The sequence below is a fragment of the Astatotilapia calliptera genome, chromosome 17 (genome assembly GCF_900246225.1).
Source record: "Astatotilapia calliptera chromosome 17, fAstCal1.2, whole genome shotgun sequence".
Lineage (NCBI taxonomy): Eukaryota > Metazoa > Chordata > Actinopteri > Cichliformes > Cichlidae > Astatotilapia > Astatotilapia calliptera.
In genome coordinates, this window is record NC_039318.1 from 11,434,535 (window position 1) to 11,460,081 (window position 25,547).

At 42.3% G+C, this 25,547-nt stretch overlaps 1 protein-coding gene across 1 annotated transcript in view; it reads left to right on the forward strand.

The window, feature by feature from the left end:
- gpc1a (glypican 1a) overlaps positions 1 to 21,227 on the forward strand; it is a 44,247-nt gene extending 23,020 nt beyond the window's left edge. Inside the window, exons 2-10 of the mRNA XM_026146833.1 lie at positions 8,559 to 8,717; positions 10,256 to 10,473; positions 10,738 to 10,911; positions 12,602 to 12,767; positions 12,897 to 13,027; positions 13,578 to 13,715; positions 13,944 to 14,074; positions 19,215 to 19,390; positions 19,726 to 21,227. Of these exons, the coding sequence (XP_026002618.1) occupies positions 8,559 to 8,717; positions 10,256 to 10,473; positions 10,738 to 10,911; positions 12,602 to 12,767; positions 12,897 to 13,027; positions 13,578 to 13,715; positions 13,944 to 14,074; positions 19,215 to 19,390; positions 19,726 to 19,910 (1,478 nt within the window). The 3' untranslated portion in view covers positions 19,911 to 21,227. The remainder of the gene's footprint in view (positions 1 to 8,558; positions 8,718 to 10,255; positions 10,474 to 10,737; positions 10,912 to 12,601; positions 12,768 to 12,896; positions 13,028 to 13,577; positions 13,716 to 13,943; positions 14,075 to 19,214; positions 19,391 to 19,725) is intronic.
- The last annotated feature ends 4,320 nt before the right edge of the window (positions 21,228 to 25,547 follow it).

Here is a 25,547-nt window from a genome sequence, read left to right on the forward strand (position 1 = left end):
CCAGTCCTCTGCCCCGTGTCACCCCCATAATCATAATACCCTTCCTGTTGCAGACTGGGCTTGATTTGGGCCTTTTATCCCTGCCTGGATGACTCTCTGTTTGCCCGCAGAGCGATGCAGGTAATCTGTGCTGAGGTTTGCTCGCTTGTCGAGACGAGCTCAGGTATGTCGGGGCTATCCCAAGGAATTCAGGGGGTGGGGAGATGAAACAGCGAGGGTGTGATGCAGAGAAGAAAGTCACAGGCGTATGTTTTTGATGGGAAAAGGAAATGAATGCGGTCTCTTTGGCAACCAGTGTAAGCTGTCTGAAGGCAAAACTAAAAAGAAGGTTTGAATTAAATGGATTTGCTAATGATGAAGTGCAAAATACCCTGCAGCACAACCAGGTTCTATAATGCAGCACTTAGCTCCAGGAGGGCTGTGGGAGTCTGTGATCTCTACTTGGCATTAAAGGAATTTTTCCTCATAAATATCACATCATGCATTTCCACATAATCAATACCAAAGTATTTACCTCCTCGGGATTCACGCCAACCTCATGAGGTGAAAAACGTGTTCCTCCAATAAAAAACAGGATAATCTGTATTTAAATGGATTTTGCTTTCATTGCATCCTTTGATCCTTGATCGCCAACTTTACCCAAACCATACTCTACTTACACGTGGAGATTATTGAAAACAAGTTGATTTTTCAACAAACTTTTATATCGATGCATATCAGAAAATATATAGTATATCTGTGAGCAGTCAGCCAGTATACTGGCCAAATAATTCATGTTGATCACAAATACCAGTGCCCACATCCAACAGGCAAACTACAGAAAGATGTTCAGTTTGTGCACAACATCAAGTTGCCGCAGTAACTCATTCACTGCCGATCAGATCTCCTGCAGTGTCGCATGTGTTTAGCCAACACTTACGTAGTAATTTTCAGGGGGATGCAGTCTGGTTAATTTTTTTAAAGATTGTTGGCAATGGCTTTGAATCATGCATGCACCTGAGAAACCACCCATCTGGAGTGTTCATCACCACGAGCAGCTGATAAATATTAACAGGGATAGCGCCATGGTAAAGACTGCGGCGGCATGTTTTCACAGGGTTGCGTTAAGCTCAGCTGCCTTTTACGTCACAGCTGCTCTTTTGAAAACTTTAAATGAATTAAAAACACCAAACAAGCGGGTAGTGCTCTGCACGTGTATAACTTAGTGCGTGTGTGTGTGATTCTGCGGTCTTGTACAGTAATTATTCTGTTTTTTTTGTGATGACCAGTTTCCATTTTAGACGTTAAGAGTAAAAACAGGTTTTGCTGCTGTTGTTGTTTTTCCATCCTTGGCATCTTTGAAGGTTAAAGCTTGAGTTTACTTAGCTTAAGTAATAGTTTCTCACTGCTTCCTAGGTGACTCATCTGTTTTGAATACATAACCAAGGGCAGTGGTGAACTTGATTATTATACAACAAAATCAGAAACCTCACTGAGTTTGCCTCCTTCGAGTCCTATTCTCTCCCCTGTGCATGTTTGATCTCCTCTGTGCTCCTTTAACTTGATCTTCATTTTGAGGATACCTTTTGTATATATTGTACATATCTGACCAGTTCAGTGCACCTAGTGGCACCAAGCACTGTTCTGGTTGTTGTCCTTGACTTTTTAGTAGAATTCTATGAAGGCGGGTTTCACTCTGGGGATGAGTTTATGGTGCGAAACCCAAAAATAACAAGTGTAGTTCTGTTTATGCTCCATACCTGGCACCGTTGGGCTTGGAACTGTTGAAAACTGCTGGAAACTGCTCAGTCACAGCTGGTTATTGCTGCTGAAACCCTACACTAGAGATAAAATTAAACAAACAGTGGATTCACAGTGAATATGCAGATTTGAACAGTTGAGTTTTGAGTTGGGATTTAAACTGGGGGAGAGAACCAATGTTTCTTATTTCTGGTGGTAGAGAGTTCCACAGCCTGGGAGCAGAGCAGCTGAAAGCTCTGCTTCCCATGGTGGTGAGGCGGAAGGAAGGTACAGCAAGCTGGATAGAAGAAGAAGATCGAAGTGAACGGGCAGAACAGGTAGTGGTTAACAGGTCAGAAAGGTAAGGAGGAGCGAGGTTATGAATGGCCTTGAAGGTGAGCAGAAGAGGTTTGAATATTATCTGGAATTTCACAAGAAGCCAGTGAAGTTCCTGAAGAACAGGGGTCATGTGCTGGTAGGAGGGGGTTCTGGTGATAATGCGAGCAGCAGAGTTCTGAACCAGTTGAAGCTTATGGAGGGATTTTTGGGACGTAACAAGACTGTGGACAAGAATGGACTGGGTGTCATCAGCAAAACAGTGAAACTGAAGATCAAATTTGCAGAAAATGGTACCTAGAGGGAGGATGTATATTATGAAGAGAAGAGGGCCTAAAACTGAGCCTTGAGGTACACCAGAGGTGACGGGGAATAGACGAGAGCGGAATGATCTTAGTTGAATAAACTGGGAACGGTCGAGGAGATATGATTGAAACCAGGCGAGGGGTGTGTCAGAGATGCCGAGAGAGGAAAGTCTGTTTAGAAGTACAGAGTGAGAAATGGTGTCAAAGGCTGAGCTCAGATCTAAAAGGACGAGAATGGTGAGAAGACCAGAGTCAGCTCCGATTAGAAGATCGTTAGTGACTTTAAGTAAAGCATGTGACATGAGCGAAAACCAGATTGAAATCTCTCATAGATTATTAACCAGGTGTAAATGAAGTTGAGCTGCAACCACTTTTTCGAGTATTTTAGAAATGAAGGGTAGATTGGAAATCGGACAGAGGTTGTTACAGTTGTTAGGATCTAAAGAAGGGTGTGCTCATATAGACGACCAGGGGTAAAGCTAAGCCAGAAGTGAGAGATCAGCCAAAGTATTTATTTGTTTAGAGAGGTTCCTGGATATCTATTTTAGTTGAACCCTGTGAAAAAAAGAGAAGAATACTGGCATCTACCCTAGTGTGCAAATGCAGTGGTTGATATGCCAGCGCATGAGACCAGAGACGCTCCGCAAAGATGGGTTGAGTCCAAAGCAAACTTCATTTGAGGCAAAAATATTTCAGGAAGCTGCAGGTTTTAGGGATAAAAGTTAGGAAGTTTAAGACGTAGCTCAGAACAAAGGATTCACTTGTTAAACTCTGTCTGCAACCCCCACCCCCCACACACCTATTTGACATGACAATTGAAGGGCTCACATGTTTTATAACCTTCTAAAGCCATTAATACAACACATCTCGCTGCATACTTTAGCAATTCAGGAAATTTTTGCCTTTATACCTGATTGAATACCACAAATGTGGCCAATTCAAACAAAACCCAGCTAGGGTTGGGTAGCTGTTAACCTTGAGGCATGAAGCATTTTAAACAGTTGGGTGTGGAGTTAAAAAAAAAAGAACGTAGATCACATTTAAACCATTAAGGAATAGAAGCACCTTACAAAACCACAGCAGGGAAATTATGAACATAACTGGTATTACCCTTCATACCAGGTATCAGAAGACCTCTCATTATGTGGCCACGTGTGATTGGATGCACACCACAGACACGCACACACACACACGCAAAGTTGTTTAGTCATTTCTGTTTGCAAATGTCCAGCACAGGACCAGTTGGGCAAAGCCATTTCTTCCCTAGTAAATTCCTGGATTTTCTCATCCATAGACTTTACTTGGTTGCAGCATCCATGTATATTAACAGACCTTTAAGTATATTTCATCGGTCTCAAAGATGACTCTATCCGCAGGTATCAGAGGATCTTCACTGACCATATAGCCCAGGCTCTTCCCATTTCATGCTTTCCTTCCACGGGCTTCTACTAATCTCGTGTTGGAGTTGAACAAGTATGTACACCTCCATTCATGTCGCATACATAAGTGTGTGCAGTAGACCCCTGGACACATGTAACAGGCATACAAAGTCCTAAAAGAATGAGGCCCTTTCCAGCGTCCAAATGTTCCTTAAGCAAAGGAACGTCACCTCATTGTTGGTGTATTTACGCTAACACTTAGAGCTCTCCTCCTGTAATTGAGTCACATGACTCTTGAACGGGGTCAAAGAATCATGGAAAAGTAACACATATATACACAAATATATATGTGTTATGTATGCTTTTCTTATCTGAAATAGGCCTTGGGCACTAGGAGATGGATTATGTCAGTGAGGGTTCCCGTAAGTCTAGTGCAAAATGTGTGTTTACCCCTAAGGAAGCTAACTTAACTAAATATATGCTGTAGCTCGAGGGCAAAAAACAGTGTGAGCAACCAGATTTCTCCTCTCCCCTGCTCCACTTTACTCCGGGGCACTTAAAAGTTGTGTCTCGCTTAAAAGGAGTTTCTGCCATTTTGACAATCTCACTCTGCCTCTGTGTGCAGATGAATGCCCAATGCCTCTCCATTTCCCATCACGAAACCCTCGAGCAAGCCGCTTAATCCCAGATAACCTGCACTTTGATGGACCCTCTGCTTTTTTTCCCCGGCTCCTTTAAATGCACTTTCATGTGTGGGCGAGCGTGTTTGCAAGCTTGCTTTTTGTACACATGTGTTAGTGTGTAACCGCTGCACTCACTTCTGTCTATCCAAATAAATTACGTTTTTATAGCAGGATCCCGGTTGCTTCCATTACCCAGAAACCCAGGAATGCAGTAGAGCGTATGTGTTTGTAGTAAAAAAACCAACAAAAAACAAAAACGCCCCCGTGTCTTCACGGTCGGTAAGCAAACCGACAGCGAAATGCTAACATTAGCTGCTGTGCACGCGCACTCGAAGATGGCCTCAGGGTGTAGTTTTCAGAGCCCATATGACGACTTTCTGTTTTATTTTTATTTTAAGTTTTAGGTTGGATTGACACCAAATACTAAACCATAAATTTTGTCATAAATAAATAGCCCAAGTTTGTGCTTTTTCTGTCCAGTAGTGAGAATGAAATATGTATGGGAATGGGAAATGATCTCCAAAATATACACTGTGGCGGAAAACAAGTGCAAGAAGAAAAAAAAAAGTGCCTCTGGTCTTCTACTTCACTGCTTTGCCCAAATGTTTGTGCAAATCCAAAAGTGCAAGCACTGACTGAAAGAATGTTTTTTTAAAAATAATTTTTAATACATTTTCAATCGCACACTTAAGATTTTCATATTGAATACAAAATCTCCAGTTGATAAAATAGCATTTAAAAGTTAAAATGCTGTTAAAATGGAATAAGCTATTTAGTAAAGGATTTATTTGTACTATCAAATGCTTGAAAAAGTAGCACCCATGAATGATTTCTACCTGTCCAATCAGAGACAAATCTGCAGAGCTGTGTGGAAAATTGGCCAAACTGATCGTATAATATCAAACTGTATATTTGACTAAATATGTGATTGAATGTTTGGAACAACTGGCAGTGAGGCTGTAATTACGGCGCACAAAGATGAGGATTCAGTGATTATCGCCGGAAATCAGATTGAAAGGACTGTGGGCGTCGTGAAAATTCACAGCTTAAGTGTGAGGATGTGATTAGTGTTCTTTTTAAGAGCTTCTTCCAACGTGAGTTAATGATGAGGCTCGCCGCTCAGTGAAGAAGCAGGTGTGACTGGTAGATTTTTTTGAAAGCTCAGATGAGTGAAGCGTCTCATCTCAGACCTACACTTGACACTAAAGACCGAATGAAAGAGAATATCTCGGTGTTAGAGCTGATGGGCGTGTGACGGGTTTAACGCCGTGACTCTGTGCAAGGCAGTGAAACAAACATTATTCCAAATATCAAAAGCAGGATGTGAGAAACGAAGCAAGGTGATACAAAAGTCCTATTTCCTGCAATCCAGATGCCACCATTTATCTCGCTCTCGGTTATCGGTTAACACACACACACACACACAGAGTCACACACACACACACACATAACAACACACACACACACCACCCAGTGCCAATGAAAGATTCATGGAGCAGTGATGATGAAGGCATCTCCCCTTCTGCTCCACTTACTGCAGTGGACACACGCACACACACACACACACGCGCGCGCACCCACACCAACAGACCTGCACACACACACCCGATTCCCGAAACTGTTAAGAAGGCAGAGAGCAGTGATGCACATAGCCTTGGGGTACTTACTCACCCTTAACCCTTCCAGACGTAGCCACATAAACACCCACACACACACACACACAAATCCTGAAGGCAACCAGTCCATGCTGCAGACTGCTTTTGAGACTTTGTGAATGTTTATTTGTGTATGTGGGGAAAAGAATATTCAATTTTTTTCAGTTTCTGGGAATCCCCATGAGACCAGAGACAAAAAAATAATAAAATGCTGAAGGCGGTACATTTTCACATTTTGATTCTGCATTTCTGTGATGTTTGAATGTCATGATCAGACAACGACCGAATTATTCGTTTTAAATGGAATGAAAATGTCATTCTTTTAAAAATATTTCCCAAAAGTTTTCAAACAGAGCAAGGAATTTTTAACACAGCTTTTCCAAACAGCCTAGTTTTATTCTGGATGCTCAAATTATTTTACTTTGCAGACAGAAACCAAATTATTTCAGAAAAAATCAAATACCAGGGTCAAAGCATAGCTGGATAACAGCCTGGAGTCGGTGGTTGTAGTTTTCAATAAGTCTCACACACATCTCCTGAGAAATCCCAGCCCGGTTTTCTTTGACGAATCTGCCTAGCTCCTCCAGATTCGATGGTTTGTGGCATATACCTTGGTCTTCAGTTCAGCCCACAGATTTTCAGTGGAATTCAAGTCAGGGCCGGTACATCCCAGTCAATCAATGTTCATTTTGGTCTTCGGGAGGTAGTTCTTCTCCAGGAGCGACGCATGTTCTGTATTCTTGTCGCGTTGGAAGACAAAGCGATGACCCGGACCCAGTTTTTGCCAAAGGATGCGCTTCCAGTATGGATAATCTTTCCAGACTTCAGCCTGGCTTGAACGTGTCACTTTTGTGGGAGTTTTTCTTGGTCTCCAACCTCTCTTCTTCGCGACTTTCCCATCTTGGTAAACACGTCTCTCACTAGTTTTCTTTAGCTAGTCTTTGAACTCTTTTGCTTCCATCCTCTGTCAGGCTTGTTCTGTGTTGTGTGTCTCTCTGAATGTCTTGATGATACTTCTGACTCCAGTTTTTACAACTTGGAATTGTTGTGATAGCTTTATCCTTAAATATAACTATATCCGTCTTCTGCTTTGTGAGCATCAACAATTCTTTTAGCCTAAATGGATTTCTTTTGCTTTTGGCATGATGATTTCTCAAGTGACAGCTCAAACTGTTGCTGAGGTTTTTAGAAGATAACCCTCAGTTTTAGCATTACAATGGAAAAGAACGCATCACTGCACAGCAGTGGTTTCTGCTATGGCTAAATATTATAAGGTCCATTATCAGAGGGCTGATAATATCGACCTTGGTAATTTTTGTTTCTGTTAAATAAATAATATTGTTTGCAAACAGATGAATGAATATGAATGAATATGTTTAGTAATGCTAAATGCAATATGGGCTCCAACGAGGGACTTTTACAAAACGATTACAGACTTTAAATCAAGTTTACACACTTCCTCAAAAAGTGCAGACACACAAATATACAGTCCGAGGGGAAAGCAGGGCAAAAAAAGTCATTGTTGGTGCTATATATGAATCAGCTATACTGTATACACTGTAAATAGTGCTCATCTTGTCTGAATGCATAAAACGGTTCCAGCAGTGTCATAAATATTTTATGAGAAGCACCCAAATTCTTTACTCTGGCAAAAACATAGAAAGAGAGTGTCCTGCAGCCAAGTTGTAATTAAGTAGCCAAATATTAGCAGAGCACTACACACAAGGAACACACAGCAGATACAAGTTCATTTCGAAGTTTTCAAATACTAATGCAGCAGTAACTAAAGTGGTCCAACAGCATCTGCATACATGCCAGATCCTGCTAATCATGTGAGACCGGAGGGGTTGGCGAATAAATAGAAACAAAGCATGTTTGTAATACGTTAAGATGTCTGAGATGAGATGAAAGATTTCTGTTGTCTCATTCTGCATCTTATCGGCACAACTACGTAGAGATTAGCCTCATTGTAATTGTAACATCTTGATGTTTGGCAGGTATTAATGTTTTAATCTTTCTGAGGAGGTTAGCAAGTAGATGTGGAAATACCTGCCAATTACAAAGCAAAGCTACAGCTGATTGGAGCGTGAGTTATTTTGCGCGCATTAATTTAGCAGAATACAATTTTGTCCTCTTTGTAGCTCTAGATTTAGATATATTACAACAGTAGACTCAACGTGCACTCAAATGTTAACCTAAGATGGCGCTACATGCAAATTCAGGGGGGCCTCATACTGTCCAGCAGTAGCTGACATATTTCAATCTAAGATAAAGTGGTGAACTGACTGTTGCCATCCCGATGAGTGATAATAGAATCGGTTACAGCTCCCGTCTGCACCTCGCTCTTCTTTAAGCCCGGTGTTCGTGGTTGTTCGGGATGGTGGAAAACGGACATGTTCGAAAGCTGACAAGTTCATTTATTAGATAATGTCAATTCAGTTAAGCCCAATTAATTAATTAGTGTCCCTCTCACTGCGTCAGGTGAACATCTGAGGATGTGTCCTCAGGGCCCGACTTGCTGTACCAGCACAATGGAGGAGGACCTGGCCGGTTTGAGCACCAAAGAAACAGAGGGACTGATCAGAGAGGCCGGCAGGTCGCTGCAGGCTGTCTTCAATGGTCTCCACAGGAGCTTTGACAGTAAGTACGGTGTGTGTGTGTGTGTGTGTGTGTGTGTGTGTGTGTGTGTGTGTGTGTGTGTGTGTGTGTGTGTGTGTGTGTGTGTGTGTGTGTGCGAGACACTCATTACTAGCTGAGCTCGATAGCAAAGCTTCAGAAGTGAGCCCAGAGCAGTGTGACATTAGTGTGTTGTGTATCTTTTTGTTTGTTACAAGCTCTGCCCGTGCACACCGCTCAATACTACAGCTGGAGAGGGTGGGTGTGTGTGTCACTGTACAAAAGTGTGCGTGTGTGCGTCAAGGGGACCCCTGACTGGGTGCTATAATGAGAGCGGAGTTAGGCAGAAACAATGAAACACGATAAGCTGATCCCCTCATCTCAGGGGAGACACACACACACACACACACACACACCCACAAACAGAGGGGTGTCCCCTGGGGCAATGGCTGGTTCAGCTAATGAGCAGTTGACCCACTGAGGAGCCGTGTCTGCAGATCACTGCACATCAGAGGAAGAGAGAGGGATGTAAGGGAGAAAGAAGACTGAGATCTGCCGCTGCTAACACCAGCGAAACAGACGAATGCAACCAGAGAGAAATGTGTCATTAGCGCTGAGAAGAAACAATGTTTCAGGATAAAAATAAATAAAGAGAAAGACAAGTGAGAGCAGGAGGAGGAGGAGGAGGAGGAGGAGGAGAGGACAGTATTATTAGTCTGAAGGCAGCAGGCCACCTCGGTAGCAGTAACGTGGCCGTCCATCTGGATGTTGTTAGAGCAGACTGGCACTGGTCCATGGCCTTTGAAGCATGAGGGAAAAGCCCAGACCAGTATACTGCAGAGACAGCTCGCTGACTCCCTCGTTCTCTCCTATGGGCTCTCGCTCGCTTTTTATCCATCTGTCTGCAGAGATAAATTAAACCTAAATAAATCTTAAGTCAAATATTATAAACGAAATGTGCGTGTTGACTGGGCAGTGAAAATAGTTCATCTGCATCGTGGCTGTTTAACAGAAAGGCCGTTAAAACAAAAATGACAAATGACAACGTGTGAGGTGAAAAAAGCCGTTTATAGTAAGAAAGTCGCACTGAAAACTGACGCCTTCCCCTCACCTCTCTAGAGTTTTACAGTCCACCTCGGTTGTTTTTAGAGTTACGGTTCATAGCCCCATTACTTTGGCCCTGTCTCAGCAATATAGTCACTAGCTTCCACATGCACAGCCTGGCAGGTGCTCGTTCATCAAAATCCATCTGATAAACTCACTGTAACACTTCCTGCTCAGCACCAGCCTGCAGGTTTGGTATGATATCGGCCAGCTCTTGAATCTAGCTGCTAAAAAACGCCACATGGATTACTCAGCTCAAATGAAGCCAGACACAAATTAAAGGACATTTTTGGAGTGTCTGGAAACAGAAATCCAGATGATTGCTGTTGCTGTGTGTTCACTACACGTATAAATAGGTGTTTGTTTGCTACACTTGATGTGTCGAGCATGTGCATGTAATTCGCCTTGTTGTGGAGTTCTGGTTAAGGTGAGGCTCTTCTTCTCCTTCCCTCCTCCAGTGTATTTCACTGAGCTGCACGGTCGCTCCGAGCGCTCCCTGCAGGAGGTGCTGTCTCCTCTCGGCCCGCTGTACTCCCAGAACAGCCGTCTGTACGGGGATCTCTACACAGACCTGCGTCAGTACTATCGGGGCTCTGCTCTCAACCTGGACGAGAACCTGTCCGAGTTCTGGTCCCGCCTTTTGGAGCGCACATTCAAAGCCTCTGCACCCACAGATGTGAGTAAAGACAAAGTATCCTTTTTTTCAGAGACGCAAAATAAAAAAGGTGTGTAGGGAACTGACACAGCTGAGAAAATAATGTTACAGCTAATTCCAGTTGGGTCCCCAAGTGTTGGCCAAACTGGAGATTCTTGATGTGGTTTGGGGAATTCCTTTGCCTTTGCTCTTGCTCTGGAAGATCTTGTATTTTTTCTAACAGCGTACCCAGCAACATATTTCATCCGCAGTGTGTCCACTTCCACTGTCACCTCTGTCTCACAGGTCAGCTTATCAGAGGACTACCTTGAGTGTGTTGCTAAGCAACAGGAGACGCTGCGGCCGTTTGGAGACGTCCCTCGAGACATGAAGGCGAAGGTGATCCGGGCGTTTGTCACAGCCAGGTCGTTTGTCCAGGGGCTGTTAGTCAGCGCAGATGTGGTCAGGAAGGTCTCACAGGTGAGCGTGCATGCTTGTAATACTCATTTAGGTGTTGGGATCCTCCCTCTTTGGGGGAGAAATGGCAAGTCCCCGTGAGGTATATAATTAAATATGAGAATGAAGCAAGTAGCAGTTCAGGTTCAGGTTAGGGTAAAGCCACATGAACTCAGTGAAAGGCAAATGATGTCCACTGAAGTCATGGAAACACGAACGTCTGCACACACAGCCTGTGTGTGTGTGTGTGTCCAAGGCCTGCCTGGCGTAGTCCCAGGAAAGCAGAGATGATGGCTGCATGATCGTCACACCCTGGCTGCCAGAGAAAATGTCCCCACCCTACAAATGAGAAACACAAAGATCATCAGAAATGAAGTGTCAGACTCTGCCATGAGAACAAAACTCTCACTTGGAGGGATGACAGCAAATTATGGGTGTGATGATGTTTTTTTGTTTTTTTCCAGCTCTTGCTGCAGGGCGCAAGAGCTTTTCTCATCTCTCGGGGACGGAGCGTGTCAGATTTGGCTGTTTGTTTTTTGTCTGCGTTTTATGGTTTGCAGCCTCCTCTCTTTTAATGTTTGATTTAGGACACAAAGAACAAGAGCAAGGCATGCCTTCGGTTCATCACTCGTCCCAGATGCCAGTATATCAGCAGTGCATAAATCTTTGTTTTTTTAAAAGCAGGAATTGGGTACTGTTAAGCCCATTTTCCCAAAACTCGGCATGTTTCTGGTTTCCCGTAGGTTCCATTCATTTCTGATTGATATGAAAATCTGAGCACATTCTTGAAACCTGCTCAAGTTGTGCACTCCATCACAGCACATGTAGCCCACCTCGTTTAGTTTTTGTCAAAACTTCATTAGCAGCGCAGACTTTTAAACACATGAAAGACATTATCGCATGGAAAAATGTGTGACGCAAATGAACGCAGACCTCGCGCTGACAGCGACTGTTTCCACACGAGCAGGTCTCGAGTGTGTGCTGACTGAGCTTCAGAATGCACAGAGATGAATGTGTGAGGGTATGCAAGAGAGCACGGCGCTTATTAAAATCAGACAAACACACCTTTGTGTGCTGTTGTTTCTCTGATTTGAAGCGTCCCACTCTGAGATGTGACAGCAGTCGTGGTGAAGCTGACAACATTTCACGACTTGGGTTCATAATCAGAAGCTGAGAGAGCAGCAGTGTTGTAAAAAGACAGACAGGCAGGGTCATCATTGCCTTCCAGTTGCGCCTGTATTTCATATTATGCTGCGATAGCGCCCTCTACTGTGTGTTTTTTAATTAGTTCCCTCATTGAAAGGACAGGGGAAAGAACTAATTTCTGTTTTTTACTCCTTAGCAATGAAAGACAGAGGGGGGCAGGTTGACAATAGCGTGGGTGGACAACAAACTTTGTGAAATAACGTGAGAAAGAGGCAATATAGGATTTACAAAATAATGCCAGAAGTGCAGCTACTAAAAATCTCAGACAAGTTCAGATCTCAACATCAAGGGTTAGGGTTAGGTCAGAAGGTTTTTTGAAAATCTTGTGAATCCAATAACTAGAGAAGGAAATCACCTGGGATTTCACATTTGCACCACAGGTGCATCTCCTGAGGCGGAGAGGTAGCGCTGGTGACTGCCAATATTTTTTGTTCTGTCTTTTTCCCTGTAAGAAACATAAACTTCCTTCTTTTTGAATGAAACTGACTCTTCCATTCACTCATACCAGGTTTCTCTGAGTCCAGAGTGTGAGAGAGCCTTGATGAAGCTGCTATACTGCCCCCATTGTCGTGGCGTGGCCTCTGCTAAACCGTGCTCCAGCTACTGCGCAAACGTCATGAAGGGCTGCCTGGCCAATCAGGCTGACCTGAACCCTGAGTGGCAGAACCTTATAGGTGAGACACAATGAAAATCTTACTAATCCTCTGAGAATTCACTTAAATAGTTTATTTAACAATTCTGCTAAACAAAAAAATCGAAAAACACTGCCCGGTTAAAGTCGCTGTCCTCACTCCCCTGTTAAGACACGATGATCCAGGTGGCGTCTAGCTTCAGCACAGAGCCCAGCCTCGACGTGGTTCTTTCTTCCATCCCAGTTCGAATCTACGAGGCGGTGCACTACCTGCAGGAAAACATGGATGCTTTTACAGCTAAGGCAAGCTTGTCTGACTCAACACCTATATTAGTTTTTTATCTCCAAATAAACAGCTCATCATCCAGACCTTTTACTTCTGTACTGGTTTTATTCCCATGTTAAGGAACATACAAAGTCATATAAGGACAGAATGGTGGATCCATAGTTTAAACGTTGACACATTAGTTCACACATTTGTGTAACCAGGAGAAACGAATCCCTTTGGGGGTTGCATGGGGAAGGTTGTCTGGCAAATGAAACATACAGCTGCTATGGTGACCCCTTGTGAATAAGGGATCATAAAGAACGTAGCACCATCCAGATAAGTCCGTCAGAAGAATGGAGAGCATTATTAGCTTACATAGTTAGCCACAGATATACTGATAGTGATCTGCTCCTTTAATATATACCAATTAATATACTGTCAGTGCAAAAGGAGCTGAGATTTTCAAATGCTTGTCTGTGGCGCCATCTAGTGGGTGAATTAGATATCACCAATGTAAACTTAGCTAGTAAATACCTCACGGTGTGTGCATCTTTCTATCTGTCTTTGTGTCTTTTGTGCTTGTAGGTGTATCAGACATGTGGAATGCCAGGAGAGCCAGGAACAGGAAGTCCCACCCCTCATGAACAGAAGAAGAAGAGTGGCTCCTTGACTGCGTCTGAGTACAAACCCTCCCCGACTGCTGGACTCAGACTTGAAATGCAGGTGCATATATCTAAAGTACACCACACCTGTGTGTGGTGTACTTTAAAAATAATGATTACATACTTAACGACAGCAAGCATCAGTGGATTTTCATGGATGTAAGCGCAAACGACCGGCTGAAGAGCTCAGCAGAATTTCTTTTATCGGTGTTTGCATGGCTTTTAAGAGTGAGACTCCATCACTTTATGTATTGTTTATAAAGACTGTTTGCACTCTCTTTGTTGTTAGGTATCGGATCTATCCAGTAAGCTGAGGGAGATGCGTCAGTACTGGATTCAGCTTTCTTTGGCACTATGTGGCAAACTGGCACCTGGAGGCAACAGTCAGGACAAATGCTGGAATGGTATCACTAAAGCCAGGTAGGGAAAAAAAAGCAGGAAATATGCGCATTAATGTTGATTTTAAAAAACAAGCCTGAACCTAACCTCTTATATGTTTTTCTCTGTTTACTTATCTATACATCATATAAAGATTATTACTTAACCTCCCTGCATTTATCTTCAGCATTAATGTGGGGCTGTTATTCTCATTTGAAATGTTTTTATTCATGCACTTTGCTAGAGCAGCTTTGTATGATTCACATATCAAAATAATCCCTTAATATAGTACACAGGACCATGGTGCAGCCCCTCAGTTAATCCACACTCTTCTTCCTTTAAGCCAGCTTCTGCAGATTGGTTTTGCCCCCCTCTTAAAGAAAAGATGTGGACAGCAGATGAGTGGAGCTGCTGTGCTCACAACCAGAGCTGTGTGTCTAAGATGAGCATATGACCCTTGTCACCTCTGTCAGAGCTGAGAATAGAAATAAAATGGAGTGTTTCAAGTTAGCTGGAAGTCTGGGCTTTTGGCTTATACAGATGTGATCGCACAGGAGTCTCTGCGGACTATGATGTTTGCAGACGACACTGAAGTGAGAGGTGGAAGAGACTCTGGAGAGTTGGGGGTTTGCACTGGAGAGAAGAGGAATGAAATTCAGAAGAATACATGTGTGTGAATGAGAGAGAGAGACAGGTGGAAAGGTGAACATAGAAGGGGTAGAGGTCGTGACAGTAGATGAGTTTAGATACCTGGGTTCAACCATGCAAAGCAGATGGTGCACAAGAGAAGTGAAGAAGAGAGTGCAGGCAGGATAAAGTGGGTGCAGATGAGTATGAGGGCTGATTTGTGACAGAAAGACAGAAGCAAGAGTGAAAGGAAAGGCTTACAAGATGGCAGTGAGACTATCTTGGAAACAGTGAGACTGACAAAAAAAACAGGAAGCCGAGCTGCAGGCGGCAGAGCTGAAGATGATTGTGATTTTGATTGTGAACTACCAGGATGGACAAATGAGTACTTCAGAGGGGCATCTCAGTTTGAGGGGTTTGGAGACAAAGTTAGGCTGAGTTAGTCTGGACATGCGCAGATATATCAGACAAATGATGCTGAATATGGAAGTGCCAGGCAAGAGGAAAAGAAGAAGACCACAGAGAAAGTTCAGGGATGTAGTGAAGGAGGACATGCAGAGGGTTGATGTGCCAGTGGAGGATGCTGGGGGTTAGGGTGAGACGAAGGCAAATGATCTGTTGTGGCAACCCCTCAAGCTATCAAGTGAAAGAAGAAGACAAAAGTTCATAGTCTATTTTGTGTGTACTTTTTTCTTTTTAGGTTTTTGTTGTTTTTGACTGCATTCCTTATTCCCACATGCACTTGTTACTGAAAGGCAGGAAGGCAGTTAGACATCCCACCTTCATCCCAACAACAACTGTTGAGTGAAGTTTCATTCCAAAGAGAACGTTTCTTTTTAATACTTAAAAACTGGAAAATGCTTCTAAAGAGAAGAAGCCAAACATCCAGCTTCTGATGAAGCTGCGAGACACAGGCCTCCTCTTCACGTTGTAGCACCTGTGTCAAAACAAAGCAGGCATCAGTTCCAAGGTGCCGAACTTACATTTCTTCCACATACAGTGATTCCAAATCCCAGCAGAAATCCACATCCTGCGACACAGGTATTCATGGAAACAAAAGAACACACCCCTGTGTGTTTTTCTGCCTCCCTTAATCCATGTGCAAATGGATTAGAGAACAATCTGATGATCCGGCCACGCTTCACACGTGCACACACATTCGCACCTCCCTTTCTTTAAAGTGCTTGGATTAGGGCCAACTAAACATCAAATATGTGCTGTGCCTCTGTGTGTGTGAATAATGTGAAAGAGGCCATGAAACAAAGATGAATTGCTGACTGTGTGTGACTGTGTGTGATAAAGAATATGCCATTAATACTCGCTTGCAGCTTTGCAGTGACATCTTGTGGTTTTCTGTAGAGCTCAATAGATATCAGATGCAGAATTACAACAGAAATCCTGTGGAAACAATAACTCGGCATCATCACACATCTTCTTTCAGTAGGATTGTGTCATGGTGCCCAAATTGCAACAACAAGTTCCTTCTCCTCACATACAAGGTCTTGAATAATCAGACTCCATCTATCTCTGGTTCTGTGGGTGTGTCCTGCTTCCACCACTAGGGGTGCAGTCAAATAGTCAAAAAAAGGACCTGCTTCCTCCTTCTACTACACATTGTTCTTTGACTCTAGTGGAAAATGTCATGAAGAAAGAAAGTTGTGAAGGCGAATTCATACTGACTAAGGAAGAGTGTCTGTTCTGTTGAACCACACTGTTCAAAAGAGGGAAAACAACATGTGCATCTTACTTGTTATGTGCCATGTTGTTTACGTGTTTGGCTCCTCCCATCAGAGTATGAGTGGGACTGTGTTTTTTTTCCCTTCTCCTTCCTACAAGGTGTGTGTTGGCAGAGACATGCAGCGACTGCTAATTGAGTGGACAGCAGCCTCTTAGCCTCCAGCTGACAGCCACCTTGCATCTCTCCTTGAGCCAGCCAGTTGCTCGTAGCTTTGAGTGCTTGTGTGAGAATCCTGCACTTAAATCCTTTAGTGAACAGCGTGAGTTCATTTGTATTGCTGGTAACGTGGCGGCTAGCTGAGAGCATTTTAAAAAATATCGTTTTATAACTAGAGAACTGCAAATTCAAAGCACTGTAGCAGTTAAATGGGAATAAGAAGCCATTTCTTTGATGAAACACTTTGTCTCTTGTTTAGGAGCATAGACTAGAACATTGTCTTCTGTTTGCCTTTTATTTTTGGTCAGGGGAGAGCAGGAAACGTTGGTTTGTTGTTTTGGTGAAGCAAATAAATTCCTGCTTAGCATCTTTGGCTGTTAGGGTGCCGGTCTTTTCTTGAGAGTCGCGTCTCATGTTGTGTTTAGGTTACCCCGAAGGCTAGGGCACGTAACATGAATTGGGAGCTTGAACCTGGGACCTCTCACACCTTTCTCACCCAGAGACAGAAACACCTGGGGGGAGGAGAGAAAAAGTACACACCCATACATACTGTAGTGGGAGATGCCAAACATATAAACAAACTGGCAACTGATCCTTGATCTTGACATACTTCACCGCATCATTTCCTCCTTTTTTTAAGCCTGTCTATAAGTGAAGAAAAATTCCCCCCATCCATCACTTATCCAATTCAGAGTCCTCTGTGTGTGTGTGTGTGTGTGTGTGTGTGTGTGTGTGTGTGTGTGTGTGTGTGTGTGTGTTATAAATTACTTTAATGATGATCCTAAAGTCTGGGGATTCTGGCTACAGCGGATATAACTAATGCAAAGTGAACTATAGCTAACATTAAACACAACGATCAATTAATATAGCGCATAATCTTGATTTAGAGAGCTAATATAAATCCACAGTATGTTCTTCACATAAGGCGATAGCTTGATGAGAAGTAGATCCTGTTACAGCAGCTGTGGGTTTAGCAGCCTGCTGTTGAAAATTCTAAACAAATCAGCAGGCTGTAAATTGGGGAACACTCATAGTTAATATTTACATGATCTGCGTCACTTTGTCAGTTTATTTTGAATCATTTAATGGTCGGATGGTGAGTAGCTATGAGTTATGGGATCTCATTATCTCCTTTCCTTTCATAAAGGATGGTGCAGTTTGTCCTATGCCAGAGGAGGTGATAATGAAGCATCGAATGACCTTTTCTAAGTATTTAGAGAATTCGAACGGCTCTTATTATGGCTGCCATGCAGATACCTCTGGGTCGCTTAACTCAGTTAGAGACCTTCCTAAGCAGAATTGACTATTCGACCGCGCCCCCGGTCTCCTGTGGAGCCAGAGCACAGCTGTCTCCACTTACAGGGTAGCCGTGATAGGAAGCTGTGGAGAGGAGTTTTTGGATGGGCGTAGAGCGGCTTTAGGCTGAACCTTTTAATGAAATTGTGTTTTATTTGTAAATTTGCCTTGTTTGAGTCTTTTCATAAAGAAAAATACATGAATATATTGGCTGAAAGAGAGCTTTAGGCCTAAATGCAAAAGTGAGTGGTAGGCATATAGTGACTCAGACCTCACGCGCCTGCAAAGATATTTGGCTGTCTGAGACAAAAGGAAGTTTTAGTTTCTTGTTTGCATAATAAGTTCTTTGCCACAGCATACTTTGTCTTATTTATGCCTACATTTTATTATTTAATTACAACAGAAAGTTAAACAAAATCACACCCCTGCTCGTCCATTGCACTGGGACATGTTGATCTCTTTCGGCTGGTTTCCCAGGCACAGATTTCTAGACTTGAAGATCCTGATTGGAAAAAGTATTTGGTCTAGGATTAGGCATAATCCATGTCTGGAAAAACTAAGCCCTGATGATCAATGCTAAAAACACTGGCCCACAATTGAAAAGAGATGCTTACTCCTGACATAGCTGGGGTGGCTGACACAGCAGCGTAGGTGTCAGTCTGAAAGGGGTGTAAGTCAGAAGGCCAATTACACAACCAGACTTTGCACAGCTCCATCAGGAGTCACAAAGGGTTTATGTAATAGTTTTTCAAACACAGCACTCCTCACGACTTTTAATGTTTCTCAAGCAGTGTCTTGCTGGATGAAATACTTTAAAAATATAATAAATAAAAATTATATAATTTTTTTTAAAAGGGGTTTTTTCTTTCTTCTGCAGCACTGATTTTACTATCCACTGGTGCCCATTTCTTAAAGCTTTGGGACTAGGTATTGTATTTTCCAGTTGAGGATACTCACAAGTACTTGTTTTCTTTTGCATAACCACAGGCTGCACGACTGTGCTTTTAACACCACAATATAGCTGCGCAAACTCCCTCTACTAAGACTCGTCTGGCTGTTGGGGTTCTCTCTGTATTGTTGTAGGGTCTTTACCTTTCAATACAAAGTTATTTGAGGTGAATGTTGCTGTGATTTGGTGCTATAGAAAAAAATAACTAAATTTAATTTAATAGTAATTAACTGCATTTGAGAAAACCCCGAAGGCTAAGATAAGCTAAGGAGTGCCCATAAAACCAAATATTGATGCCTCACAGTCCGCTGAGCACACACAAGCTCTGTCATCAGCGATAATGTGACAGTCATAAGGCAGTGATTTAAGCTATGAGCATCATGCTTCTATTCCTGTCGCTTCTCATGGCCAATTAGGTACCTTCCAGAAGTGATGGGCGATGGTTTGGCCAATCAGATCAACAACCCAGAAGTGGAGCTCGACATCACAAAGCCAGACATGACCATCCGGCAGCAGATCATGCAACTCAAAATTATGAGCAACAGGCTGAAAAATGCACTGGATGGCAATGATGTAGACTTCCAGGATGCAAGTGAGTGATCTTCTGGTAAAAGTAGATACCAGAAATAGTTGTTTTATATCATACTGATTCTGCAAGTAGATCAAATGCACCAGCTCTCTTGTTTCGGGGGTCTTATTCCCTAGAGTTAATGAGACCTGGGATTTAGGGACAAAATATTCCCTATGAATGGTGTAATTAAAAGATTAATTGCATTCAGGAATTTCAGACGGACCCAAACACAATTGGGTCAATTATAAAGAGCAGCTGAAGGTGACATTTAATAAAAAAAGCTTCCACTGGTCTTTAAAGAATTATTTCACAGTTTACCGTTAACAGTGTTTTATCCGTATCGCTCTCTTTTCCAGGTGATGACATCAGCGGCTCTGGAAGCGGTATGTGTGTAGGTGGCCAGTGTCCTCGTAGCAGACCAGGATTGTATGCCTACTCGCCGGACAACAACCGAGTCAGAGGCGCGGCCGCGTTCCAAACCGGCTTCTGTAGCCTGCTGCTCCTGCTCCCGGTGACCCTTCTGCTGCTGCTTCAGCGATGATGGACCACCGCCGCCTTCGGTCGAGAGTTTGAAGTCAAAGGCAGGGCTGAACCATGGGAAGGACAAACGGGGGTTCAGCTTGAGGAAGTAACTTTGCCAACAAAAATAAAACCTACAAAAAAACCATAAAAAAATAAATAAAGGAGACATTTGTGGAATGAGAAGACATTTTCATCGACTCAGAAGAGCAAAAACTGATTGTATTCTTTATTTTACTGCGTTTACATATGTCTTAGCTTGCTAGTGTGTTTTTGGAATGAGGACAGACAAATAAGTGATGACAAAGAAGACTCTGATGAAGATAATGATGTCTAATTGTGTCCAATCAGCAGGCTGCAGAGGCCTGTGAAAACATGTTCGGTGCCCTGATATACAAACAAGATTTTTCTGGGTTTTTTTAATTTAATTTTTTGTTATTTCACTACTTGAGTCAGAGTTGTCTACCTTAACAAACATTGTGTACGCTATAAATGTTCGTGTACATTAGCTTAAAGGCTGGCATCATATCGAGTCATGAATGTACAGTATAATACTCTACTGGCGAGGAATTCCCCGTAATCTGTGATGTCGTCGTCCAGAAGTCTTGGTGTCACTGCTTTAAGCGGACAGACTCAGTGGGATTTGTTCGAAATATTGCAGATAACTGATCACAACCCTGTCATGTATCAGATGTGCTGTACTGTAAACCCAACAATTTCAAACTGGCTTTCAGAAGGAAGCTGAAACAACCACTTCTTTCTTTTTTAATAACAACTCATGATCTCTGTGAAGTGAGCAGCCTCGTTGACGCTCTTAAACTCAAGCACACACAAGCAGTTTCCTTAAGTTCTGTTTTGTAAAGACAGGAGAATGCGCACGATTGTTACACATCTGTTTGCAGTAAACACACACACACACGCACACAAAACTCCACAGAGAAGGTAAAATCCAGAGAGGACCATTTGGGGAATGCTTGCTTGTGTTGAGGCTGATGTACGGTCGGTCAAACCAAAGCTTATTACACACACGTGAGAACCCTTCACCAGGTTTTATACTCCATACGCACCAGAAAGAAAAGAAATGGTTTAAAGTTCCTGCAACTTTTGTACATACAGGATATTTGTGAAATAGTGTGTGCATTAGCCTGGTGATCATTTACTTGGCATGCCTGTCTTCAAGCTGCAGCACCATACTGCTACATATGGAACTTCTGATTCACGCAAATGTGTTACGCACACACACACACACACATTTTTCACTCTGTGTATTGAGCCGGGTTTTTTTATACATCAGTGTATCCAGTCACACATTTCATTCATTAAACTCTGTTTGATTGTAGTTGTGGGTTTTTTTGTCATTGATGTGAAGAAATAGGTCAGCAGTTTGGCAAAATGTGACTAGAGTCTTCGAGATCTTCATGAGAACATTAATAACACATTCAAGTGTGTTTTTAAAAGTAAAGCTACAGACAAAAGCCAGTTAACTTCGTATTTATTAAGAGTGGAACTGGGTGTTATGTGGCACGTTATCTGAGCTGATCAACAAGGTAAAAAACACACATTTTTGTTTTTACACTTCAGTTTCTTTTTTTCTTCACAAACATTAAACCAGTTCATGGCTGGAAAAAAAGGAATTTCGTGTTAAAATCCTCTACTTCACATCAGAAATAAACAGCCTGATACAAAAAAAGTTATTTAGCCTCTATAGCATTAGATATATAGAGTTCCACTTTCAGGGCATTTTACAAGGGATGCATTTTTATAAAGCTCTGAATTATATTAAAGTTTAAAACTATGCATGGTTAAGGGTGTGGGCACTTTGACAGGTTACTTTACAGTTTGTTGTTTCTTTTTGGAATTACAGCAAAAAACATTTTTCAATGTGGTGAATTTTCCTAACCATCTGATAATTATGAGCTCCAGTTTGAGTTAAACCATAGGTTTACTGAGGTTTTGCAGACACCCCTACGACATCATTTTGGATGTGTGACAATCAGGGTGACGATGTAGGATGAAGTGAAGCCCGCAGTTGTCCAGGCCTAGAGACCAGTGCTGGGGAAATCTAGGGGAAAATGACTATTCCCCTGAGTTGTGAGAGGTTATTGGAAAACGATTCCTAAAGTAAAATTCAGACAGGTCTAGGGAAAAATCTATATTCCCCAACTGATTGGCAAAAATCTCCTTGTGATTGCTTTGCTAGCAGATTGCTGTGGTGGTTATTTCACAGACTTGTCTAAAAACACTGACCACTTACTCTACATCGTGCTAGAAACCTGAATATTAAGTTTGCCTTCCTCCTGCTTTCCTGTTTTTTTTGTGTTTCCCACACTTAAATGTTTGAGAAGATTAAACAAATGTAAATATTAGACAAAGATAACAGACGTAAACACCAAATGCAGTTTCTAAATGAAAGTGTTTATTATTAAGGGAGAAAAAAAAATCCAAACCTACATGGCCCTGTGTGGAAAAGTGATTGTCCCCAAGCCTAATAACTGGTTGGGCCACCCTTAGCAGTGAGTCTCATGAAGCACTGTTGAAGAAGGGCGCACTCATCTTTGCAGAATTGTTGTAATGCAGTCACACTGGAGGGTTTTCGAGCATGAACCGCCTTTTTAAGGTCATGCCACAGCATCTCAATCGGATTCAGGTCGGGACTTTGACTTTAACTTTTGTCTCATCAGTCCCATCAGTATTTTTCCAAAAGTCTTAGGGATCATCAAGAAATTTTCTGGCAAAACTAAGATGAGAATTTATGTTTCTTTGCTCAGCAGTGGTTTTCCTCTTGCAACTCTGCTATGCATGCTAATTTTGCCCAGTTGCTTTATTATGGTGGAATCATGAACACTCTCTTTAACTGAAGCAAGTGAGGTCTGCAACTCTTTGGATGTTGTTTTGGGGGGTTTTGTGACCTCTTGTGACCTCGCTGCACTCTTGGAGTAATTTTGGTCAGCCAGCTACTCCTGGGAAGGTTCACCACTGTTCCATGTTTTTGCCATTTGTGGTTAATGGCTCTCACTGTGGTTTATGGAGTCCCACAGCTTTAGAAATGGATTTATAACTTTTTCCACACTGAGAGATCTCAATTGCTTTGTTTCTCACTTGTTCCTGAATTTTCCTTGGATCACAGCACGATGTCTGGCTTTTGAGGATCTTTTGGTCCACTCCATTTTGTCAGGCAGGTCCTATTGAAATGATTTCTCGATTGAGAACAGCCGTGGCAGTGAGCAGGCCTGGGTGTGGCTAGAGAAACTGAGCTAAGCTTTTCACAGTTAATTTATGTTATAACAGAGGGGCAATCGCTTTCACACTTAGGTTTGGATTCCCCCCCTTAATAGTAAACATCTACATTTAGAAACTGCATTTTTGTGTTTACTTGTCTTATCTTTGTCTAATATACATACATATTGATTATCTAAAACATTTAAGTGTGACAAAAATATAAAAAATAGTAATTTTGGAAGGGGGCAAACACTTTTTCACACCACTGTAGCCACCGTGATCTGACTGAATCACACTCCAGTTAACTCATCGTAAGTTGGTGGCCAACAAGCATTTCCTGGATAAACTGATCTGACAGTTGGAATGATTAAAACTTATAAATCTGACTTAATGATTTATGCATTATAACCCAAGATGAACAATAAAGACCTCACCTTTGCAGAGAATAATTATCCCATAGACTTGTATAGGACCACAAGTCTTTTCCAACCACAACCATTGCCCCTTGGTGGATTAAGAACTAATGCAGATTTAAGGCACTTCTGCACTTCACACTTCAGACCCAGAAGCCGTCGTTTACACTGTCTATGAGTGAAATGCAAGTGTTTTAATAGTAGGTTACTTAGCACTAAGCAGGTATCAGTAACTGCGTGATACACCCAATAGAAATAAGCTAATTAATCTACCCACTATCAACCTAAAACCAGGATTTCACTCTCTTTTCGAAATATGGAAACCTCTGGCTCTGAAAAACAAAGATGGCGACAACTGTAGTATGAAACCAAAACAAAGCAATGTTAATAAATGAGCCTAAGTAGTGCTGTTTGCTGTATTTTTCTACACGTAATATAAAGGTCTTTCTCTTGATCTAAGCATTAAAATCTTCTGATATTATGCAGCTATTAATATGACAAAATAAGTAAAAACAAATATGTGACTGAGCACCTTTTTTTTTTGGCTGATGCTTTGTGCCCACCAGATGACTCACTGCCTGGCCCTGTTTCCACTGATGCCATATCCGCTCCCAGATATCATCCCACTCTAATCAAGAACATCAAATCTGGGATGATTTTGTTCTCTTTCTATTTAAAGCCTCGACTTGCGAGCTCCACTACAGCTATAAATAAACATATAGCTCTTTGTAACAGGACACGACAAGCATCATCTGGTCCTGCCGGGGGGAAACTGGGGCTGATGACAATCCTGCCTGTCAAGGGTGTTGATTTACTGAATGATTCATTTTCCTGATGTTTTCAGATCAGATACGACAGGACGAAAAAGCAGCAACGAACGGAAAGTTCACGGCAAGTTTATGTTTTTGAACCAAGGTGAACTTTTTGGCGTGTGAATGCCTCACATTTCACTTCTCACTGTCAGTATCCTGTGAAACTGTGAGTGTGATGCACAGATCTGTCTGTTTTTATATAACTCATCTATACTGTAATGTTTCCTGTCGTGTAATTGTGAATGATGTAGAAGTGAGAGTAGAACCTGAGCAGACCTTTACCGGCATGTTGCTACCACACTTTTGATTTCCACTCTGCTATGTCTAGACATGTACACCAATCAACTTTCAGCACTGTGCCGGACTGCTCTGTTCCTGATCAAAGCTTATTTACCTCGCTGAGTCCCTCAGGATGGAGATACCTCTTAGCAAAGGGCTGCGTGACCTCAGCTGCACAATTTTAAAAGAGTAACCAGAACCTTCGGAGGCAATTCAAACATTATTGTTCTGCTCGTGCGGCAGCCAGCAGACCTGCAATCGACTTTTGGGTCTCCACCTGTGGCTGGAAGGAAATGATAAATGCCTCCAACTGCTGACTTTAAGATAAGAAGCGTCTCCCTATGTTTGTCTGCCTCTAACTGACATGCACGCTCATATACACAGCTCTTTAGGATAGCGGTCAATATGAACAGGATGCAGTAGCCCCTGAGTGAAAGCGATTGCCATGTAGGTTGTGGTGTGTGTCATAAAGCTGCTGGCAGCTGAAATGTCATCTTGAGGGACAGGAAATAGAGCATCTGGGAAGAAAAGTGCAGCAATGTCACAGCGGTATGAGACAGTGTAAGAGGCACAGGATGAAGGAGACAGGAAACCTAAAAAAGTAAATTGATCCAGTGCCTCTGGGGTTGAAAAGTTGCATTTTTTTCAGAAACACTGAGTGATTTTTATTTTTTCCATAGTGCATTTTGTCAGTACGCACACCTTTTAGGATTTTGCAGGTAGCCAAAAAACATAATAATGCTTCCTATTTTAGAGAGTTGTCTTTTTTGCCAGTGTGATTAAAAAATGTGAATAACTGAACTGAAAGTCTTAATATATTGTGACAATTTGCATTTTTTAAAGCAGTGTGGCAGTCCCAGATGCTTTAAATCTGCTAAGGGTTAAAGCTGGACATGCGGCTTAGAGAGAGACACAGATGTTTTCACTCTGGCAGAT